The 22156-nt window shown below is 54.3% G+C and overlaps 3 protein-coding genes and 1 long non-coding RNA gene across 4 annotated transcripts in view; 1 reads left to right on the plus strand and 3 right to left on the minus strand.

Moving 5' to 3' along the window:
- adcy5 (adenylate cyclase 5) overlaps positions 1-10526 on the minus strand; it is a 30546-nt gene extending 20020 nt beyond the window's left edge. The window contains exons 1-2 of the mRNA XM_086148059.1: positions 10209-10526; positions 9639-10166 (exon numbers count right to left, since the gene is read on the minus strand). Of these exons, the coding sequence (XP_086004185.1) occupies positions 9639-10166; positions 10209-10526 (846 nt within the window). The remainder of the gene's footprint in view (positions 1-9638; positions 10167-10208) is intronic.
- Positions 10527-12703: 2177 nt separating this feature from the next.
- Positions 12704-16328, minus strand: hacd2 (3-hydroxyacyl-CoA dehydratase 2). Its single transcript, XM_086147581.1, has 7 exons — positions 16150-16328; positions 15016-15133; positions 14339-14357; positions 14064-14152; positions 13553-13674; positions 13264-13442; positions 12704-13188 (listed from the first exon to the last, which is right to left on the minus strand). Exons 1-7 carry the CDS (start codon positions 16272-16274, stop codon positions 13106-13108), a joined length of 735 nt encoding a protein of 244 aa, XP_086003707.1. The 5' UTR covers positions 16275-16328; the 3' UTR covers positions 12704-13105.
- Positions 16329-17499: 1171 nt separating this feature from the next.
- The window catches only part of stam2 (signal transducing adaptor molecule (SH3 domain and ITAM motif) 2), a 7785-nt gene continuing 3128 nt past the window's right edge, over positions 17500-22156 (plus strand). The window contains exons 1-8 of the mRNA XM_086147582.1: positions 17500-17661; positions 19766-19850; positions 19971-20046; positions 20787-20882; positions 21105-21251; positions 21718-21784; positions 21864-22062; positions 22137-22156. The exon at positions 22137-22156 is cut by the window's right edge and continues 75 nt beyond it. Of these exons, the coding sequence (XP_086003708.1) occupies positions 17622-17661; positions 19766-19850; positions 19971-20046; positions 20787-20882; positions 21105-21251; positions 21718-21784; positions 21864-22062; positions 22137-22156 (730 nt within the window). The 5' untranslated portion in view covers positions 17500-17621. The remainder of the gene's footprint in view (positions 17662-19765; positions 19851-19970; positions 20047-20786; positions 20883-21104; positions 21252-21717; positions 21785-21863; positions 22063-22136) is intronic.
- LOC147233091 (uncharacterized) lies at positions 20918-21517 on the minus strand. The gene is made up of 3 exons (XR_015106242.1): positions 21492-21517; positions 21341-21378; positions 20918-21002 (listed from the first exon to the last, which is right to left on the minus strand). It is a non-coding gene; the product is annotated as an uncharacterized LOC147233091 (long non-coding RNA).

The following is a 22156-nucleotide window of genomic DNA, read 5'->3' on the forward strand; positions in this document are numbered from 1 at the left end:
CCCTTGCAGGAGAACATGGAGATGCACAGATAAAGTACAGTCCACTGGTGGATTAGAACCAGCACCCTTCTTCTCTTAGAAGACTCCTGACTCCTCCAGACTTGTATCTCCACCCCCAAAAGAGCCACAATGAACAAACAACATCTTGTCTCTACGCAGAACGTCAGAGATGGAACCACAACTACTTCTTTCATCAGTCAAGATGCTTCAAGATGTCTTTATTGGTCTTCCGGGGATGTTGAAGGAAGGAAAGGAGGTGTACATGTCCTCGGTGAGAGGCTGATGGGACATACCACTTCTGGATGTACCAGATAGCACAGATAGTGTAGTGGAAGTACAAGTGGTCGTAGCAGTAGTACTCAGAAGAGGCCCGGTACTTCTACCGCGGTGGAGACGAGGCTCCACCAGCAGAAGCCGGCTTGAAAAATAGAAACCGTTGGAGTCACAAGACCACATGACCTGGGCGGGCGGTGGGAGGAGGGCTGAGCGTCGGTGGGCGGGGGCAAGATAATAGGAAAATAGCATTTGGGGGGTTGGGGTAGGGGGACTCTTAATTGCCTGGAAATGCATCTCCGTCCGCTCCGTCTCCACCGATACTCTTGATCCAATTACATCGGCGGCGCTGGAAGAAGGTGCAGCTCGGCACCGCACACTGGGGCGCATTGTATGCACGCCGGAGCGGCTAATGCAGGTCATGTGCTGCGATGATCGCCGCCGCCGGTCACCCCCCCCCCCCCCCCCCCGCGGCCCGAGCCGCTCACATGAGCACCCCCACCTCACCGCCGCCCTTCCCCCCCCCTGCACCAACCGGCGGATTTCACCCGATTTTCCACTCTAAGCCGTCAGCTGCCTCCAGAACCTGATGCAGTCGGACCAAAGAATTGGGGACAGGTTGTTGTTGTTGTTGTTGTTGTTGTTGTCCAGAGTGTGACTTTCTCGAGAACCAAACTCTCGTTTCTCCGCCCCTCCCAGACGACTTTGTGACGGAGCGGCTTTATTTTGAAAGTATCTGGCAGCTTTGACCTGGTCCGGGTCACCTCCTAAAGCCAAGCATACAAGGTCCGGCCCAAGAGAGCCAGAAGCTGCAGGGCAAGAAGCAAAGGACGACCCTTATTTGCACAAGTCCTTGAAAGATACCAAGTCAGAACCACCTTGTTTTCGAAGCAAAGGTTTAAGACGGATCTGTTAGCTAACCAGCTAATCGGCATCCGGCAGGTTCCTTGCCTGCTGAACATCTTCTTCTGGCTTTGTCCTCCTAAAGCTGCACGTTTGTGTTCTGAAGCTACATGTTTGCAGAATGGCCGGTAAACTCGGGGTCTGATCGCGAAAAAACAAACAAACGGAGGTCGGTCGCTTCCGGGCGACGAAGGTTGAGGAAGGTTCTAATCTGGTTCTTCTCCTGGATCGGGAACATTTGTCAGCAGGACTCGGGTCACATGTGAATCCCTGGCTGTTCTCCGAGGGGACAAATAATCGGGCGGTGAATCTAATTTCTCCACATCAGACATGAACTGCTGACTGCGGCGGTGTGACGCTGTGAATCGAGGCTTTGTGCTCGGGGAACGTTACGACGGAACCCCTCGCCACGAGAACCCGGAGAGAGGCGGACACCTTCGGCCTTCTCCAGGCGGAGATTCGCCGATCCTGTCTCGTCGGCGCCGTCTCGGGAGCCTCGAAGGCCTCGAGTTCCCGGCCGCGGACGAGGCTGATACCTCGGGCCCCGTCAGCAGAACCCGAAGGTTCCCTATTATACTTTTAAATCCAAACCGCCGTCAGAAGTGTCAGATGATCCTCCTGGACGAAGGCTCCAAAAGCCACGGAAAGGTCACTCTGAGTCACAGGCGCTTTGAAGAGGGAGGTGGCTCCGCCTTCACGGCCTCCGTTCGCATCTCCGGCATCAAAAAGAGGACCTGGATGTTCACCCAAATCCAGATCCCAGCCCGGCGCCGCAGCCACGGAGGGGCGAGACCTCGTCCTTTGGGGTCGAAGGATCATCTGAGGTCGGACTCCGGAGCCGGGAAGCCGTGCGACTGGAGACCCGAGAGTCTGCCGGGTCTCCTGAGATGTTGCGATCGGGCCAGTCAAGGTTCCCCAGTTACAAACACGACGACCTCCACCTGACTGGACCCGAACATCTGCCAGCTGCAGGGAACATCTACGGGAAACATCTACCAACAGCAGGGAACATCCTCCACCTCCATGCACGCTAGCTGTAGGGAGCATCTGCAGGGAACATCTGCCGTCCACAGGAATTACAGCTGACCTGGCAGATGATTTAGTTTAGGAGAACCAAAGAGCAGGCGAGGTGACTTGAGGAGCATCACTGAGATACCAGAAGGGCCAGTGAAACGGCAGCGTAGAGCCAGAAGTTCTGGACCCGGCTTCAGGAAACGAGGTCCGGACGCGGAGATATCGTGTCCGAGAGCACCGGAACCCGAACGATGTGGACTTTCCTGATCCAGAGACGGACCCTGAATCCACCACGACCGCATCACAGCAGCTCTGAGGCTAGCGGGGAGGCTAACAGCGCTAGCTAACCCTTACAAGACACTCTGGCTGTCATGGAGACCGAAAGGGAGCCACTTAATTGCTCCCTGGAGCGTCGTCACGGCAACCAGGTGACGACGCAGAGAGAAAGCCGACGCCGGGTGAAAACGAGTGGATTAGCAAAGAATCCTCTGGATTCCACGTTGTTAGGAACGGCTAACCCGCGCAAGTCAAGCCCGAAGCTAAACTTCATTAGCGCGGCGGATCCGGACTCCTGGATTTCGTGGAAAGTCTCCCGGGGAGCCAGAGCGCAAGTACCGTGATTGAGAAATGTAATTACCGGCGGGTCCTCGGGGACCTTCTTGGAGAGCGACGCCGCAGTCGGGACGCCGATGCTAACTCCGCGCGCGGCGGCGTCCGTGATGTCACGAGCGCAGGTGGGCACGGCGTGACCTCACGGCCTCCCGTGTTCACAGCAGGCATCACAGCTTCACAGCGTCCGGCCGAGACCGCCGGATTCCCGGAGGTGCCCTGGAGAAGGTCGGCGTCCTTCATAGCGCCGGAGGTCCACGACATCGTCCGGACGCTGTGTGTCATCACCGCGAGCGCAAGCCGGAGGAGCCGCCGCCGCCGCCGGGTGGATCCAACCGCCGTCGGAGGGGGCGGGAAGAGGAAGCAGCTCCAGAACCGAGCCGACCGGACATGGAAGCGGGGAAACAAGCGGAAGCTACCAAGGAGTTCGGCTGCCAGGCCGGCGTCTCGGTGGACGAGAACGTGCTGAGGTTCATGCAGAAGCATTTGCTCCTGCAAGACAAGCTCAGTCACACCGACTACGAGCTGGAGGTGGCGCAGAAGACCATCGCCGACCTGAAGGTCCAGCTGGAAGACGCCCGGGTGGACCAGCTCAACTCCAACAACAAGATCAACACCCTCAACGTGAAGCTGGACCTGGCCAAGCAGAAGCTGAACCTGAAAATGACGTACGGCTCGGAGCAGAGCGGCGGCCAGCTGAAGAAGCTCCAGCTGGAGCTGCGGCAGCTGAAGGAGGAGGTGACCAAAGAGCGGGCGGACAAGGAGATTCTGAGGGACGTGGCGGAGAAGCTGAGAGCCCAACTCGGCGCCCAGGAGGACCTACGGAAGCAGAAGGAAGCCACGGCGGTGGACCTGAAGGCGGAGCTCCGGAACAGAGACCGAGCTTTGGACGAGAAGCGTCTGGAGGTCAGTCGACTGCGGGAGAAGCTGGAAGGAACTCAGACCTTCTACCTGAGGCAGCTGGAGAGCCTGAAAAGGGAGAACGCCGAGGTGGCCGCCGCCGAGAGGGCGGCGCAGCAGCAGCTCCAGGCGGCTCTGAGGAGGTGGCAGGGGGAGAGGACCACCCTGCAGGAGACCCTGGAGAAGGAGTCGGCCGAGTGGGAGAGCGTTACGGCCGCCAAGCTGGAGCAGCTGGAGGCCAGCGTGAAGCTGGTCCTGGAGAAGAAGGCCAAGAAAAAGACCAAGAAGCGCTGGATGCCCAGGATCTTCACACGTTCCACCTCCAAGGAGAACTTGGAGTCCGCGGACGAACCGGTTAGCAAGCTGACCGTTTGAACCTCTGCGACTACTCCTGGCAGCTGCAAACCCCCTGAACTTCAGAAACCCCCCCGGGCCCTGGACCAATCACAGCCCTCTCTCAGAAGCCTGAAGATGAAGTGCAGAATATCCACCTCCGAGGTTTTACCCCAGGTGGTCTGGCTCCACATCACACCCCACAGGGAAATCAGAATAATCTGACAACAAAGTGGATGCTAATGCTACCAGCTAATGTCTTGCAAACGGACTCCCATGCAAGGCGCTGACCACAGCACGGGGGGCGACTTGGGGTTCAGGGGTCGAGGGCGGGAGGAACGGGGGAACAAAGCGCTAGGACTTCCACAGCCACCCCTGTGTTGATGTACTATAGTTAGCATATTAGCATGGCCGCTAACCCGCTCTACTAGCTTAGTCGCAATGAGCGACATTCATGAACAGCCCAACTCCACCGAGAAGGTTGTCGGTTCAACTGTGCCAACTGTGCTCGCTGTGACCCGGCGGTATGCTTGGGGTATCAGAAGAGCGTCCGGCAAGATCGGCTGGGATCTCTTGCTCTCTTGTTGACGCTAGGTAGACTGTGAGCTAATCATGGCCACAGAATCACAGCAGCATCACAGTAGATGTTGCTTCCCCCTTTGTTGCATCACAGCATGAAGGGGGAAGCCGGATGAGAAGGGGTTCTCTTGATTTACAAAGAGGTTTTATTGACAGTTTCAGACCAAGAGGCACTGAAGTTTTGGGTGATTAGTCCAAGTGCCGCTAACCTTCGAGGCGATTGTCTCGATCCCACCCCTGAACTCGGTACTCTTCCGTAATGTGCCGGCTTTGGACAACTGAAGGTTTGGATGGGTCCACTCCTGACTCCGGGGTGGGTTGTGCCGACTGCAAAGCAAATATTGGAGTACCTCTAATGCAGCCACATTAAGTATGCGGTGTTTGTTTAATATTACTCATGCTCCAGATGTAAAATGGGTGCAGCTAATTCCAGGGGAAGTCGGGGAAACTGTTGGCTTTGGCTGCCGAGAAAAACGCCGGCAGGCACCGGCCTCGACGCCGCCGTCCAGTCGCAGGCCGCGCCGCCACCCGTGTCAAAACAAGCGCCCGCGACGCATAAAATCCAAAAGGCAAACGGTGTCGGTAAGAATTAGCCCGAAACAGAGAGCGCAGAAGCTAGCAGGCTGCCGTAGGACCACATCAGGATGACTTCCCCTCCAGGCCGGTGCTCAAAGAGACACCGTGTTCTCGTGCCGGGAGCTCAGATCAGCCGATCACCGGGTCATCAGATCAGGAAAGAATCACACGTTCTTCTCACAAGCGACCAAACAGCCGGCCATTTCACAATTGGACAAAAACCCATTCAGCTTCTGAGTGCTTTGATTTGGAGGAAGTACAAGTACTGTCCCTTGGGTTTACTACGTCACTCCGGTCCACAGGCAGTTCAGACTCAGAACCACTTCCTGGTACCTCAAGGGTTTTGTTACGAGGACACGGAGTCACGTTTGAGAATGACGCCATACTTGTAGTTGCACAGATCAACCACTTAGGACACTCGCATCCTCGTGCTCTTCCTGTATCTGCCTTCCATCAATCGGTTGCATTTGTGCCGTCGAGTCTCGAGGACGAACATTTCCCAATAAAAGCACGGCGCCAACACCCTCCTTTGGAAACTTTGTCATTTTTAAAACAGTTACTTTCTCCCCAAAAAAACGTTCAAATTCTTTGACATATAGAATTAGAAACATAGAATTTGTTTTCCCGTTTCACTTCCTGTTTACATTTCTTCGCAGGGTCGAAGCGACTCCGCCTCCTTTCAACCTGTCCTACGTTCCTCTACCCAACTCACTACTCGTGTACTTGAGCTTTTGACGGGATGGGGATTAAAGAATAGTGGTCAAGTTGACCCCAAACACACCAGGAGGTCCAGAAAATATCGCAAGCCTTGTTGGCCGGGACTCCGACGAGCCGCCGCAGGGTAATGACAACCTCGGACGGCTGTAATTTCCTGAGCCCCTTTTAGCTAACGCTAACCGGTACTTTCTAAAACAAGGAGATGCACAGGGATTGGAGGACGGCAACGGGTCCTTATCAACCTAGCAGGAGTTAGCTCCCAATTAGCACGAGGTGCTTGAAACCATGTAGAACTTGCCTAAAGAGTTAGCAAGAAGTTACCTTCAGGGTCGGACGTACCCGAGGGCCTGCTGGAGCCCTGCAGGTAAGCCCCGCCCCTTTCACCTTCTCTGGGACTGCAGGAAGGTGACGGAGGAAGCCCCACCCCCTTCTCCTGTCAATCATTCGTCTGACACTGCGGTGGGACAAGCTCCGCCTCCTCCTCATGCTTACAACCATTCTTTTGATGATGCAGCCGAAGAAGCCCCGCCCCCTTCTCCGGCTCTCAACCAGTCACCTGACACTGGTGGAAGAAGCTCCGCCCCCTTCTATGTGACGGACATGAAGGGGCTGAGAGGCCTCGATACCACAGCACCACTTTGGTGAGTCACCCCTAAATGTGGGTGAGTCACCCCACAACACACACACACACACACACACACACACACACACACACACACACACACACACAGAGTCCCAACGAACGTTACGAGACGACAGAACCTTCACAACAGCCGCCTGTCAGACGGCGTGCTGGGCTTGGAGCGCGAACTGCGCCACCGACGCCATCGTGACGCCTTCAGAGACTCTGAGGAGAAGCTGAACCGGCTGGAGAGCCGTCAATCATCTAACCTTTCGCAGCTTCAGAGTCGTCAAGGAGAACCTGGGGAGAACCCAGGCTGGAGAACGTGGAGAGGAACCCGGATATCTGACAAACAGAACCCTTCTCTGGTGAAATGTAGTTCACTTGAGGAAAAAAAAACTACAAAAATGGCGGATTCGAATTTCATAAACAAGAAAGTTGGCCCTTCACTTGGATCCTGACTCTCCATCCATCACCTTCCTCTTCCTCCTCCCTCCATCAGACCCGCTGCTCCCCTCCGCTAGCAGCTAGCAACAGCTAGCAAGGGTCGGGTAGCAACCAGCCTGGAGTACTTTGCAGTACCTCTAATTCTGCGGTCCTTCTAGTACTTCTGCAGTACCCGTAGTACTTCTGCAGTACCCGTAGTACTTCTTCAGTACCTGTAGTACTTCTCCCATACTCCAGGAGTGCTGAGGAGAACCGTTCCTCTGACTAAACCCCACCTTTTGCCCCAGGACAAGAACCCTCGCACCAAAACATGGAAACAGTAGGGGGGACGCCATATTTGTAGTTCCACATTTGAGGTTTGGAGACCTTCTCCTTCTTGTATTGAGGTCTTTTAGTGGAGCCACACCTCAGCACAGCAAGCTAGCTTAGCGGTTAGCTACCCGCCCAAACACACCGCGGGATCCATAGGCTGCGGGATAACTAGCGTTCAGATTGCTAACAGCAGCTAACCCACAGACAAGTGCTAACTGCTAGCGCTGCGCGAGGAGCCCCGTCAGGATGAAAGAGGCGTTCGAGACCCTTTAAGAGAATCAGAAATTCGGAATCTTGTCATTTTTCTCTCAGGAGAAGCTCAAACCGGGGGAAAAAAACTAGCGCTCCGGTTTAATCGACGACGGAAAGAAAGAGGGAGCAAAGAGACGGGCGAAAGGGGAGGAGCCGGCTCACGTTTGTAGGGCAGAGGAGGAAAAAAAAGGACATCAGTTGCTAAGTTACAGGAGTTGTGAATGGCGGGGGAAGCAGCGACCCAGGTGTTCACGTCCCGACTCCCGGGTCGGCGGCGGCGGCGAGGCTGATTCCGTCCACGGGGGGATGAAGAGTGGAAATTAAAAGCACGTCTCAGCGGAGGGGGTGGAGGTGGAGGAGCAGCGAGAACATCTGCTCTTAATTTCTACACGTTACCGGCGAAGACAATTCAATTACGCGTCTAGAAAACCCTGTTAGCGCTCCTCCTCCACCTTCTCCACCTTCTCCTCCACTTCCACCTCCACCGGGGGGAGCCTGGAGGTGCAGGAGCTGAAGGACATCATGGAGATCTCCAGCTCGGTGGTGGGGTTTCACAGGTTCCACCTGAGCCTGAGCTATTAGCCTGGTGCTACATTAGCACGAAGCCGCGGATTGATACAGAAGGCTTGTTTTCGGCGTCGCTGACATGCTAAGCTACGACAAAGACGGATCGTAATATCTTGCTGTGACGAATGGACGGGGAGTCTGCGTATCCACGGAAACGGCTCGACAACAACAAACATGGCGGCTCGTTCCCACACCTTCACATCGACACACACATACACACACACACACACACCAGGATGTTTTCTTCTTCGAGGATGTTTAGCAGCAACCGACCCGATCGCAGCTATGCGTATCATTCATTCATTCATCGATCGTCCAACCACGCGCAGCTGTGGAGCTGCAGTCAGGTGGACCCTGAACCTATCCCTGCTGTGATTGGACGAGCCGGGGGTCACATGGACATGCAGCCATTCACCCTCTCATTCATGTGTCAAATACACAGGACATTCACGCTGTCATGCTAACACCCTTTAGCTACAATTCGCCCTCATTCACGTGTCATCCGAACATTCTTCATTCACTCGTCCTGTAGACGTCCAGCTGTTCACCCTCTCATTCATGCATCAATTAGAGGCAAGACATTCACCCTGTCATTCACATGTCGTCTAAACATACAATTCACCCCCTCATTCACACGTCCGATAGCAAACAGCTATTCACCCTCTCATTCATGCAACAAATCGGGACAAAAGACAGTCACCCTGTCATTCACATGTGAAAAGGGACATCCAACCGCTCACCCTCTCATTCGTGCACAAAACAGACAAAAGACCATTCGCCCTTTCGTTCACGTGTCATGCAAACATACGATTCACCCTGTCATTCACATGTGCGATAGACATCCAACGTTCACCCTGTCATTCATGCACGATACAGACAAAAGACATTCACCCTGTCATTCACACGTCCGATAGCGAACAGCCATTCACCCTCTCATTCATGCATCAAATCGGGACAAAGGACATTCACCCTGTCGTTCACACGTCCTATCGGCATCCAATGTTCACCCTCTCATTCATGCACGATACGTACAAAAGACATTCGCCCTGTCATTCACGTGTTGTCTAAACATACAATTCACACGTCGGATGGACGTCCAGCTGTTCACCCTCTCATTCATGCTTCAAATCGGGACAAAAGACATTCACCCTGTCATTCACATGTGAAAAGGGACATCCAACGTTCATCCTGTCATTCATGCACAAAACAGACAAAAGACCATTCGCCCTGTCGTTCACGTGTCATGCAAACATACGATTCACCCTGTCATTCACACGTCCGATGGACGTCCAGCTATTCACCCCGTCATTCATGCATCATCTAGACGTGCAGTCATTCACTCTTCCTTCCAGAGGTCCTGCAGGGTCTGAGTGGACCTCCTGCATGGATGTGGACTGCGTGAGGAACCCCCCACGCACGCACACGCACGCACGCACACCCCACGCAGACCACCTTGGTCTTCCGGGGTAGGTGGGACACCGGAAGTGGCGCGTATCCGGACCGGAAGAAGTGAGGGAGCGTGAGGGTTACGCACCTGCCTCCAGAAGAAGCCGTCGGCGCCGTTCAGGATCGAGGACGCGCCTACGTGCACGGCGGACAGCAGCACGCCGGTGGCCACGGCGGCGCGCATCCTGACGGGCAGCAGCGTGTACACGACGTGGATGAAGAACACCGTCCACCACACGCCGTCGGACGCGCTGCGCGGGCGCGTCAGCAGCGCGCCCGTCGCCTGCACGAGCACGAGCAGCAGCACGAGCGCCGCGCACGCCGCCCACAGGTGGTCCTGGTGGAAGGCGGCGCGGTTGCACGCCGCCATGAGCGCCAAGGTGAGCGCGATGGCCGCGGAGAAGAGCAGCACGTACGCCGCGCTCGGAGCCGCCGCGGCGCCGGCGCAGTGGAAGACGAGCATGACGGCGAACACGAGCACGAGCACGGCCATGAGCACGGTCAGGCTGCTCTGGTTCAGCCGGAAGAAGTAGCGCTGGTAGAGGCGCTCCTGGTTCTCCGACGGGAACTTCTTGGAGGTGAAGACGCGCACGACGGCGGCGCGGCAGGACAGGAGGGGAGGGGGAGGAGGGGCGGCGGCGGCGGCGGCGGCGGCTGCGGGGGGCCGCGGCTCCGGCATGGCGGCGGGCCCCGCGGGGCCCCTGCGCGGCTCGTCCGCGGCTCCGGTTCTCAGCTCGCCGCCCGGCCGGGCGTCGCGGTCCGGCCACGCCGGCCTGCAGCGGAAGGTGGCCCGGGGGGGCTGCCGGCGCTCCTGCGCATCCTCCTCCCCCCGCCCGGGGAGCGTCGTGCGTGGCGCCGTGCGGGAGTGATGCGGGCACCCGTTCGCCTCCCCCCACGCTGCTCGGTGCTCGGTCCCTCCCCTCGGACCGGGCGCTCCACCGACTCCCGGTGGGCTGACGCTGCTGGATCTGGACATGGCGGGGGGGGGGGGGGAGAGAGGAAGGGGGTGGGGGGTGCGTGGGGTGGGGGGGTGGGGGGGGCTACTCCGGAAGAAGAAGAAAAAAAACAAACAAACAAAGAAACTATTAAGTCCTAATTATGACGCGCAGGAAAAGGAGCTCCACTTCAATCCTCCATTGTGGATCAGCCCCCCCCCACCCGGGGGGGTCACCATGTCCGTGTCACGCCTTCCTCAGAGAGGAGCGAAGGGACCCCCCCCACCCCCACTCCCACTCCCACTCCCACTCCCCCACCCCCCCCTCCCTCCACGAGGGGATGGAGGAGATCCGGGAATAGAAGAACATGCGCGGAGTCACGAGGATGGAGAAGAAGAAGAAGAAGAAGAAGAAGAAGAAGGAGGAGGAGGAGGTCCAGGTGGAGCATCACCGACGGGCACCTGCCCGGAAAGCATCATCACAAGACCTTCCTCCTCCTCCTCCTCCTCCTCCTTGGTGCCGCAATCCACGCACGGAAGCCCCGCCGGCCGTGGCGGTCCGTCCCGCGTCCCGCGTCCCGCCGCCCGGCTCCGGTGGCGCAGCGAGCGAGCGGACCCGGAGGCTCCAGCGCAGCTCCGCGCCTGCGCAGTCCGCCCCGCCCCCCCCACCTCCTCTTTTCCCGCCGCTCAGAGCGGCTGTTCTGCCCCCCCCACCCTCCTCCTTTCCCGCCCACATGCGCTCCTCCCATTGGAGGTGAGTCACACCGAGGCGGGCTGTAATTGGTCGAGCGGCCTGTCAATCACGCCTCCTTCACAGGTCAGAAAATGGGCGGGGCCAAATAAATCCCCGGATGAAAGTGAAAGGACTATATATATGTTATTAACAAATATACTGACAACAAATAAAATTAAACTAATCCGCTCACACGGAGAAGGAGATGGAATTTACCACACGTGCCGCCCGCCGACCAATCACGATGGACGTGTTTAATAAATGAGAAAAAAACCCGGAAGTGACCCGGAAGTATGACGGAAGTAGCTTGTTTACAGCGTCGGCTGAGGAGGCTCAGCAGGAAGCTTCTTCAGGTGGGGACCATGTATTTCTAGTGCCGCTTCAAGTTCTACGTCCAGTTTGTGCTCCTCAGAACCAGGTCAGATGTTCTGAAGACGAACAGCAGATGTTTGTAGAGGGTCTTGACTCCTGGTCCCTCAGCAGAACGGAGATCCTCCAGTTCTTCTGCTAGGAGAAGAACCCTCACCGTGGGACCTCCACCCCTCCATATCTTCTGGGACCCTTCATCTTGCAGCCCCTCCCACCTGAATGACATCACATCTACTGTCCAATCACCACGCTGGTCACGACAAGAGAACCTCCCAGGTGAACCGGTGCCTGGAAACACCTGAGTGGACCCCCTGGTTCTTCTGGTCTTCCCTTCTTCTCCAGAAGCTCCATGTTGACCCCTTAGGGGTCATCTTCCTTCATGGACGGGGGGGCCGCCCATGTGACCTGGTCCCAGCCAATCATCTTCAGAGTTTAGCAAGGTCAGGATTTTGTTCATGGATTCAGAAGCTGAGGTTGAGAAGTTAAATTTGATTAATATTCCTTCATCCTGGTCCTGGTCCTGCTGAAGGTCACCAATGAACCTCCAGAGGAACCCTGCAGACACCTCAGCTCCATCCCAGAACATCCGTCTCCAGCTTTCTTCTGCGAGGGTTGGATCCAGGAGGCAGTGGAGGTCCTCGCTCCCATCTTCCGGTGAGGAACGTCGCGGTGAGAAGATACAGGAAGCTAAACAAACACCGCCACCTGCTGCTCATGTTGCTACATTACAGCACCAACATTAGCGCCCAGGTGAGGTTCACGGACCAATCGGGAGGCAGAGGCGGGGCTTAAAGGGAGCAGGGCGTCGCTGACTCGACGCTGAGCGAGAACAAGTGGACGTCCTCGTCGAAGGCCGTGGGGTTACCATGGCGACCATGGTCTTGAGCGCAGTTAGATACGCCTGACGTCCGCTAGTGGACGCACTTCCTTCATGGAGAAGACCTTCAGGCAGGAGTTAGCATCTCCTCACCACCCAGGAGGTGGACAACAGCGCCCCCTATCTGCAGACACCGGTACTGCAACCACAGGGCACCATCTGCACCCACGTCAAGGAGGTCAGAAGAACCACCGTGATGTTCTACAAGGTAGCAAGGCAGCCTCACACACACACACACACACCGTGGAAGAAGTTTATTGGACTAAACCAAGGAGTGCCGTCAAACGGGGGTGGAATGGATGAAGAGCAAACATGAAGGTGACCTTCGGGAGCGGCGACCCAGAAGCAGCTTCAGCGTCGGCCGCCTCCAGGCTGAGGAGTCCCTCAGGAGGGGGTGGAGGCATCTACAGAGGGTCTGAGGGTCTACAGGGGGCGGCGCCGGGAACCCGGGAATCGGTCCGTAAATAAATAAGAAAGCGGTCTCGCTTCCTGCGCGGCGAGCGGCTACAACCGTCTGGAGGAAGAAGAAGGAGGAGGAGGAGGAGGAGATCACGGGAGGAACCGGGTCGGGGCCTCCTGGTCCAGAACCCTTCCTGTCTCAGTAGCTTCGGAGGCCCTCCTTCCTGGGCGGCGGCGGTCTGCTCACTCCACCTTGCTGTAGTCCTCCACGCGACCCAGGACCTTCCTCCTCTGCCGGATCATGTGGAAGTAGAGCTGCGGGAAGACTGTGAGGAACAGGAGCCCGGACGTCAACGCCAGGTGACCATCTTGGAGGTCTTGGAGGCGGCGGCGCTGCTTACGGGGGACGTAGGAGAGCATGACCAGGATGAGGAAGGCGTGGTAGTCGAAGGAGAAGTTGTACTTGTTGGGGAGGGTGACGGAGTAGAGGCCCGTCTTCTGCACGTTGGGCAACGCCGCGTAGATGGTCAGCAGCTCGCCGCTCACGCCCATGGGGTACAGCACGATGAAGAAGGTGTACCTGCAGAAGAAGACCGGCATCACCCCCGACCCGCACCTTCTCAACTCCCGCCCGGACCGGCTCTACTCGCGACATCTGGTCCAGGAACATCGGCGTCCTCCTGGTCCCACCTGGCCCACTTGATGAGGTACGGCAGGTGGTTGAGGAGGCTGAAGGTGTAGAAGGAGTAGCGGATGATCTCGGTGACGGTCCAGGCGGTGACGAACAGCAGGACGCTGTCCTCGCTCTGCACCTGGAGGACACGGGTGGAGACACGGGTGGAGACATGCTGCTTGATCATCACGTCATTCTGGAGGACACCTTCATCACACGTTAGTGATTTAGCATTCGCTTCATGCGGCGACACGTGACCCTCCAGCTCATCTCTACCAGCCTGGGATCCACACACACATGGGTTAAGTCCACTAAAACACACACACACACACACACACACACACACACACACACACACACACACACACACACACTAAGGTCATTCCTGCAGACTCATGCTGCTACTCACAGGACTTCTCCTCTGACCTACAGCAGAAAGATCACATCCACCTTTAAACAGGAGGCCTCTAATGACAGGTGTGTGTGTGTGTGTGTGTGTGTGTGTGTGTGTGTGTGTGTGTGTCTTACCTCACGGACGCTGTGTGTGACGGCCCAGGTGAGGAACACCCTGGACATGACCTGGAAGCCGGTGAGGACCACCGAGGACGGGACGATTCCTGCACAAAAGAAAAAGTGTACCGACTCTCTGTGGGTGCGCTGTCGCCCCCTGGTGGCCGGAGGCGTGTGTGTGTGTGTGTGTGTGTGTGTGTGTGTGTGTGTGTGTGTGTGTGTGTGTGTGTGTGTGTGTGTGTGTGTGTGTGTGTGCTTGTGTGTGTGTGTCATATCAGAGGCAGGCGACTCACCGACAGCACAGTGCAGGATCTGTAGAAAGTAGAACACACTTTAGATGCCATGCTTTTCTCTCCACACACACACACACACACACACACACACACACACACACAGTCGGGGAGTGTGTTCAACGTGCACGCAATAATCTGCCACGTGCACTTTAGCCAACGTGACAGCAGAGTGTTTGAACACACCCATTGAGCTGCAGGGAGTCAGGACAGGATCAGGAACACACCTCACGTCACTCCACACACACACACACACACACGGTTGTTTGTGTGTGTGTGTGTGTGTGTGTGTGTGTGTGTGTGTGTGTGTGTGTGTATCTCCAAGGCTTTCAGCCACAATGGGATGCATTCATTCATTATCTGCAGCTCTTATCATTGGCTCAGGGTCACGGGCTGCTGGAGCCTATCTGCGCTGTGATTGGACGACAGGAGGGTTCATCCTGGACCAATCACGGCGCCACGTCTGGAGATACGCAACCGATCGAACGTCCCGCACGCGTTCGAACCCGGAGGAACCCCGCGCAGAACCTTCTAGCTCGGAGGTGAAGGCATCTAACCAGGTCCCCGGAGCTTCAGCTCTTCTCGGAATCGAGCCGATATGAACCCAGATGTTCTCCTCCAGCGAGGACAACACGTGATCTCCATCCTTCTCGACCGCCGGCGGGCCGTCTGACACTCACCTCCAGGACGGCTCCGGTCTGGAAGAACTTCAGGGGCTTCTCGATGGAGTAGTAGAGGCCGTGGTAGCTTCCTCGGGCCAGGTAGGCGCGGACCAGGCCCACGGCGATCACCAGCCACCTGCAGATGGACGGATGGAGGCGTCAGAACCTGGAGACCCACCAGAACCATCTGCAGCACCTTCAGGTGTCACCTCAACTGTTACTGATCTTCTCATGGAGCCTGTTTAGCTGCTTGGCTAGGTTTGCTAACCTCCCTGTGTGTGTGTGTGTGTGTGTGTGTGTGTGTGTGTGAGGAGGGGGTAAAGCAGGATCTGTCCACATCACAAACTGGTCCAACTGCTCCAACTGCGTGGAGCAAACGCTCGCCGTTTCCTGGAGGCGTCCGTCCCAGAAGCCCCGCCTCCAGCAGCGTCCACGGCGAGACCTGCTCACGTCTAAAGGTTCTCTGACCTTCTCACTAGCAACCCCTTACATCTGAGTGGTGTTCTAATGTGTCTGAGATGATGAGGAGGAGGAGGAGCAAGAGCTGAAGATGTTCTGGAGGTCAAGTCCTACTCAGATGCTTTGAGAAGATCTGTGGAGGAGGAGGTTGGAGGTCTAGAGGAAGACCTGGGAGGAGGTTTATGGATGGAGGGGAAGAGGAAAGCATGTCACATGGTGTGGGAGGAGAGGGTAAGACGGAGGCAGCTGATTGGCTGAGGGTTAGATGGAGGCAGCTGATTGGCTGAGGCCCCGGAATGGAGCAGCCCAGTGGGAAATAAGAAAAAACAAACATGTAACAGGTGAAATCTGTGGATCTGCATTTAAAATTTCAATTAATCCGAGACTTTAAACTTGAATTTGATTTTAAAGCACTAGAATAAATAAAACGCCTTCCGCTTTCTGCCCTGCGGTCAAACGTGTTTGTTGACTCCAGCCGGTTGCTTGTCCAGCCGGTCGAGCAGACTGTTCTCACACACACACACACACACACACACACACACACACACACACACACACACACACACACACACACACACACACACACACACACACGAACACAGGCCGTCTGTCACTCGATTACAAACCCGCGTTAATCCCCCCCCCCCCCCGGCTAAGCTAGCATGGACATGCGTTAGCTCGGCGGCTACATACCCGGCTGTCATCACCACATTGTAGATGACCAGGTAGGCCGTGGCCAGCGCGCCGGGTCCCCGCTTCTTCTTCGCGGCCGCGTCGTCTTGCGGCGTCTTGCTGGTCCCCAGAGAAGCGGCCGACATGACTGCGGACGGTGGAGGCGCGTCGGTGCTGCTCGGCGGCGGCTGTCGAGAACCGGAAGCGGAAAGGGGGAGACAAACCAGGAAGTGGTGTCAGAAGACAAGATGGTTCCCCCCCGGCACACACAAATACGGACGTACCGCGCTTCTGTTTTCGCTTTTCAGACGCACCCAAACAGGTTTTTTAAATGTAGAATCTATAAATTTACACATTATAACGAGCAAATATGTACATTAGAGCTCCCTTTTCACAATTTTATCGATTGATCAACGCAACAATCAACAAATACGTTACTTCTAACTTAAACTGCAGCAGAATAACAAGCAGGGTACTATCTTGACTGTTTGCCTTTGACAATTGTGAGTGTTGTTTTGACGTTTTATGGAGCAAACACATTTTATTGACGTTACACGTACAACACAAAAAAGAAGTTAAAATGCCACGCAATGCGTGAAAAGATCCCTTATCGAGGTTTCATTCGGTACACAGGTGAACATGAAAAAAAATCATATATATATGTGCTGTAAATATATTTGTTTAATACTAAAAAAACTGAAATGAGCTTCATGTCAAGTTTCTTTCACATCTGCAAGAACTAAACTTCCACAATCTCATAAGCTCTTCCCATTCACATGTAATGCCCTCACTCTTCTGTCTTTCTTATCCTTTTTGGCCCCGGCTTGCACGCACACATCCTGCCTTTTTTTATTGATTTCTTTTATTCTTGTCATTGCTATTGCCACTCTATTTATATTGTTGTTTAGTTCTGATTTTGTATTTTTCACCCTTACTGCTCCTTTATGTTGTCTATCCCTGATGTTGTTGCTGCTGTCTGTTTATTCGTGGATGTCTTGCTGTCTTCTGTCTCTCTATTTATATTTATATTCATTTTTTTGACATAACTGTTAAATGAATGTTTATTTTATTTTATTTTATTTTATTTTATTTTATTTTATTTTATTTTAGAACCCGACTGATGTCCTATCCAGATGTACTATGTCTTTCCGCCACTAGATGACAGTGCATCGCTTGTTTGCGTTTTAACCATCCAGGTCGAGTGTCACCTTCAATAAAAACAAAGCGAACATCCAATAAAAAATCTTAAATATACGAGTGAATCAAATATTAATTCATCCTCGTGAAATTATTGATTAAAATTGATTGTAAATTTTTTCAGGCATTAGCGAGGGCAGCTCAGTGTTCGTGAAGGCAACAGTCAGCGCGAGCTCCATGGACCCGGAAGAGACATTTGTTTAGGTTCAGTTCCACTCCCACGGCTAGCTCTCACCGAATAACAACATTTTGTTTTTAAAAAGCCCGCCTGGGTTTATTTCTTTGTCATCGTCAGAATGCCTTTATTTGCCCAGAACCCGTTCGACCAGGATGTGGGTGAGTGACTTTTTGCTGCGTGTGTTCTTTTATTTCTTATTTTCCCACAGGCTAATAGCAGGGCCAACAGTTTGTTGTGGCTAACGTTAGCCTAGCATGAGTTGGTCCTCTTAAGTCGCGTTCACTCCCGCAAAGTTTGGACCGAATCCCCCGCACCCCGGTTCCGGACTCGGCCGAACCGGGGGAAGAACCGGGATCGGCGCCCTGGTACCGTGGGAGTGTCCGTTAAACGGCAAGCTCCGGTTTCAAGTCTAACTTATGACTGTGTGAAAGGGAAGAAGTCACAGTGAACACGGGTCGGTGGCCTCTGACAGCACTCCTACAGTACTTCTACAGTACTCCTACAGTACTCACACTGTACTCACACTGTACTCCTACAGTACTCCTACAGTACTTCTACAGCACTCACACTGTACTCACACTGTACTCCTACAGTACTCCTACAGTACTCCTACAGTATTCCTACAGTACTCCTACAGTACTCCTACAGTACTCCTACAGTACTCACACTGTACTCACACTGTACTCACACTGTACTCCGACAGTACTCCTACAGTACTCCTACAGTACTCACACTGTACTCCTACAGTACTCACACTGTACTCCTACAGTACTCCTACAGCACTCCGACAGTACTCCCACTGTACTCCGACAGTACTCCTACAGTACTCACACTGTACTCCTACAACACTCCGACAGTACTCCCACTGTACTCCGACAGTACTCCTACAGTACTCCCACTGTACTCCTACAGTACTCACACTGTACTCCTACAGCACTCCTACAGCACTCCGACAGTACTCCCACTGTACTCCTACAGTACTCCTACAGTACTCCTACAGTACTCCTAGAGCACTCCTACAGTACTCACACTGTACTCACACTGTACTCCTACAGTACTCACACTGTACTCACACTGTACTCCTACAGTACTCACACTGTACTCACACTGTACTCCACCAGTACTCCTACAGTACTCCTACAGTACTCCACCAGTACTCCTACAGTACTCCTACAGTACTCCCACAGTACTCCTAGAGCACTCCTACAGTACTCCTACAGTACTCCCACAGTACTCCCACAGTACTCCCACAGTACTCCTAGAGCACTCCTAGAGTACTCCTACAGTACTCCTACAGTACTCCTACAGTACTCACACTGTACTCCCACAGTACTCCTACAGTACTCCCACAGTACTCCTACAGTATTCCCACAGTACTCCCACAGTACTCCTTCAGTACTCCCACATTACCCTTACAGTACTCCCACAGTACTCCCACAGTACTCCTACAGTACTCCTAGAGCACTCCTAGAGCACTCCTAGAGCACTCCTACAGTACTCCTACAGTACTCCTACAGTACTCCTACAGTACTCCCACAGTACTCCCGCAGTACTCCCGCAGTACTCCTGCAGTACTCCTGCAGTACTCCCACAGTACTCCCACAGTACTCCCACAGTACTCCCACATTACCCTTACAGTACTCCCACAGTACTTTCACAGTACTTTCACAGTACCCCCGCACTGTACTCTTACAGTACTCCTACAGTACTCCCACAGTACTTTAACAGTACCCCCCCCCCCCCCCCCCCCCCCCGCCGTCCTCCCGCTGTACTCTGGCTCGAGTATGACGAGTACTCACTCACAGAAACACCGTCATGGTTTGGTATTCCAGCATGTGAGTACCTTTAAGCAAAGACTCCCTGGGAAAAGTACTGGAGAATAATAAAGTACAGTGGTCTGGTTGAATAGTATAGAATTCTACTTACAGTATTACTACTTACAGTAAATACTTCTGCGGGGCGGATGTGGCCCGCGGGCCGTAAAATGCCCAGCTCTGCAGTAGAAGATATATTTCTATAGTATAGTAAGTATATTTGAATGATATTGTAGGGTGGTAAAATACTCTGATATTTTAGCAGAGTAACATTGAAAAGAAGTGCAGCAGAAAAGTGACGTCAAAGGACAAGGTAGAGAAGGATGGAGGCAAAGTCAAGTGGAAGCGAATAGTGGAATACAAAAGGAAAGAGCTGATAGTATTGAAGAATGATGCAACAGTGTAGTGTGTGTGTGTGTGTGTGTGTGTGTGTGTGTGGTAACTCCAGAGAAAGCGACCAATGAAAACAACACAACAGATGACTGGGGGCTCATCCTGGACATCTGCGACAGGATTGGAACAACGGCCAATGGGTGAGCAGGGCGAGGCCTGGAGGCACAACACTTCCAAACGCCAGACCCGTGTGTGTGTGTGTGTGTGTGTGTGTGAGCATGTGTGTGTGATGTGTGTGTGTGTTTTCTCCTTGTGTTCAGACCAAAGGAAAGCCTGAGATCTATCATGAAGAGAGTCAACCATAAAGTGCCCCATGTCGCCATGCAGGCCCTCAACGTGAGTGTGTTCACACACACACACACACACACACACACACACACACACACACACGTCCTACAAACACACACACTTCTAAGCTCCTTGGTCAAACACCCGTGTTGTTACAGTCATTCCTAGTGCAAAGGTGCTCTCAGGATCCAGGAAGTAGACTCCCCCACGCTGCCTATATCAGTGTGTGTGTGTGTGTGTGTGTGTGTGTGTGTGTGTGTGTGTGTGTGTGTGTGTGAGATCTCCAGGTGACCCAGATATGAATGTTCTCATCCAGCCTTTTTTTTTTTTTTTTTTTAAACCGAAATAACTTTATTAACACGGACAAACAAAGCAAAGAACATTTCAGTCACCCCAACACCCGACAGGAGTGTGTGTTTACTTCTGGCAGGGGGTTTCACACACACAACATACACACAAACACACACACACACACACACACACACATTTTTAATATCCTGTGGTTATGAAGTGCTTATTACACAGACCCTCCCAGCTGACAAGTGCAGCGTGTGTGTGTGTGTGTGTGTGTGTGTGTGTGTGTGTGTGTGTGTGTGTGTGTGTGTGTGTGTGTGTGTGTGTGTGTGTGTGTGTGTGTGTGTGTGTGTGTGTGTGTGTGTGTGTGTGTGTGTGTGTGAGTATCTTAAAGTCCAACAGGAAATGAAGCCAAGTGAACGGAGGCCTTCAATGTTTCCCTTGTCTTCTTCTTCTCCTTCTCCTTCTTCTTCTTCTTCTTCCTCCTCCTGCAGCTGCTGGGCGCCTGCGTGTCCAACTGTGGGAAGATCTTCCACCTGGAGATCTGCTCCAGGGAGTTCGCCAGCGAGGTGCGCGGCGTGCTGGGACGGGTACGTACGTCCCGGAGGTGGAGGTCGCCAGGACGCCATGGGGTCATCCTGGACCAATCACAGGGCCGGAAATAGAGACCGCTCACATCTCTGGACAATGTCGGGTCTCCAAGGAACCTCCTGGAGGAACCCCATGGAGAACCTTGAGTGAATCTCCATGTTTTACCCAGCAACATTGAACCCACTGCTTGTATGTGTGTGTGTGTGTGTGTGTGTGTCCAGGCTCACCCCAAGGTGTGTGAGAAGCTGAAGGCCCTGATGGTGGAGTGGGCCGAGGACTTCCAGAAGGATCCACAGCTCAGCCTGATCAACGCCACCATCAAGTCTCTGAAGGAGGAGGGGATCAGCTTCCCCTCGCCCTCCTCACAGGTGTGTGTGTGTGTGTGTGTGTGTGTGTGTGTGTGTGTCTCGAATGTGAAGGAAATAGGTGGAAAGCATGGAGATCTTCATGCTCTGACCTTCTGAGCGTCTTCAGGCTGATGACGACCGTAGGATACTGGATAGTAAACAGCGTCGCCAGAAAAAAAACAATATGTGGTTAGCTAGGAAGCTAACTGGGTGTTAGAAGATTCTTGTCACCATGGCGACCAGCAGTGGAGGTCTACACACCAGCTGACAGCATAGAGCGAGATCATTGATTCATTGATGCGATGATGCTAAGCTAGCAGCTGTTCGCCGGCGCGCCCCCATGCTGGACACACCTCCCGACCGGTGGCGGCCATCTTTATTTTGACATTTAGTCTCCATACGCTGCTGAGCCACAGGGACCCTGACTCCTGCTGTCACACACACACACACACACACTCACACACTCACGGCTGTGGTTCCCCCGCAGGGGTCCAGCGCAAAGGTTAGCGCCCCGGCGGCGAGCAAGGCGTCGGATGATGACGACCTGGCTAAAGGTAAGTGTTAGCCGTCGTCGCGTTCACCCTGTCATTCAGTCGCAGAGTTTGCTGACACAAACACACACACACTCGGCAGCCATCGAGCTGTCCCTGCAGGAGCAGAAGCAGCAGGCGGAGACCCGGCCCCTGGCGCCGACCTCCGACCCCCCCGGCTACAGCCACAGCGGGGGGGGGCAGGAGGTGCGGAAGGTGCGGGCGCTGTACGACTTTGAGGCGGCCGAGGACAATGAGCTGACCTTCAAGGCCGGAGAGCTCATCCTGGTCCTGGACAACAGGTAGCTCCACACACACACACACACACATACATACACACACACACGTGACAACAGCCTTCTTCTATCTTCTCCAGCGACCCAAACTGGTGGAAGG

The sequence above is a fragment of the Fistularia commersonii genome, chromosome 6, assembly GCF_037954325.1.
Source record: "Fistularia commersonii isolate RoL2024-O1a breed Wild chromosome 6, RoL_Fcom_v1.0, whole genome shotgun sequence".
Taxonomy (NCBI): domain Eukaryota; kingdom Metazoa; phylum Chordata; class Actinopteri; order Syngnathiformes; family Fistulariidae; genus Fistularia; species Fistularia commersonii.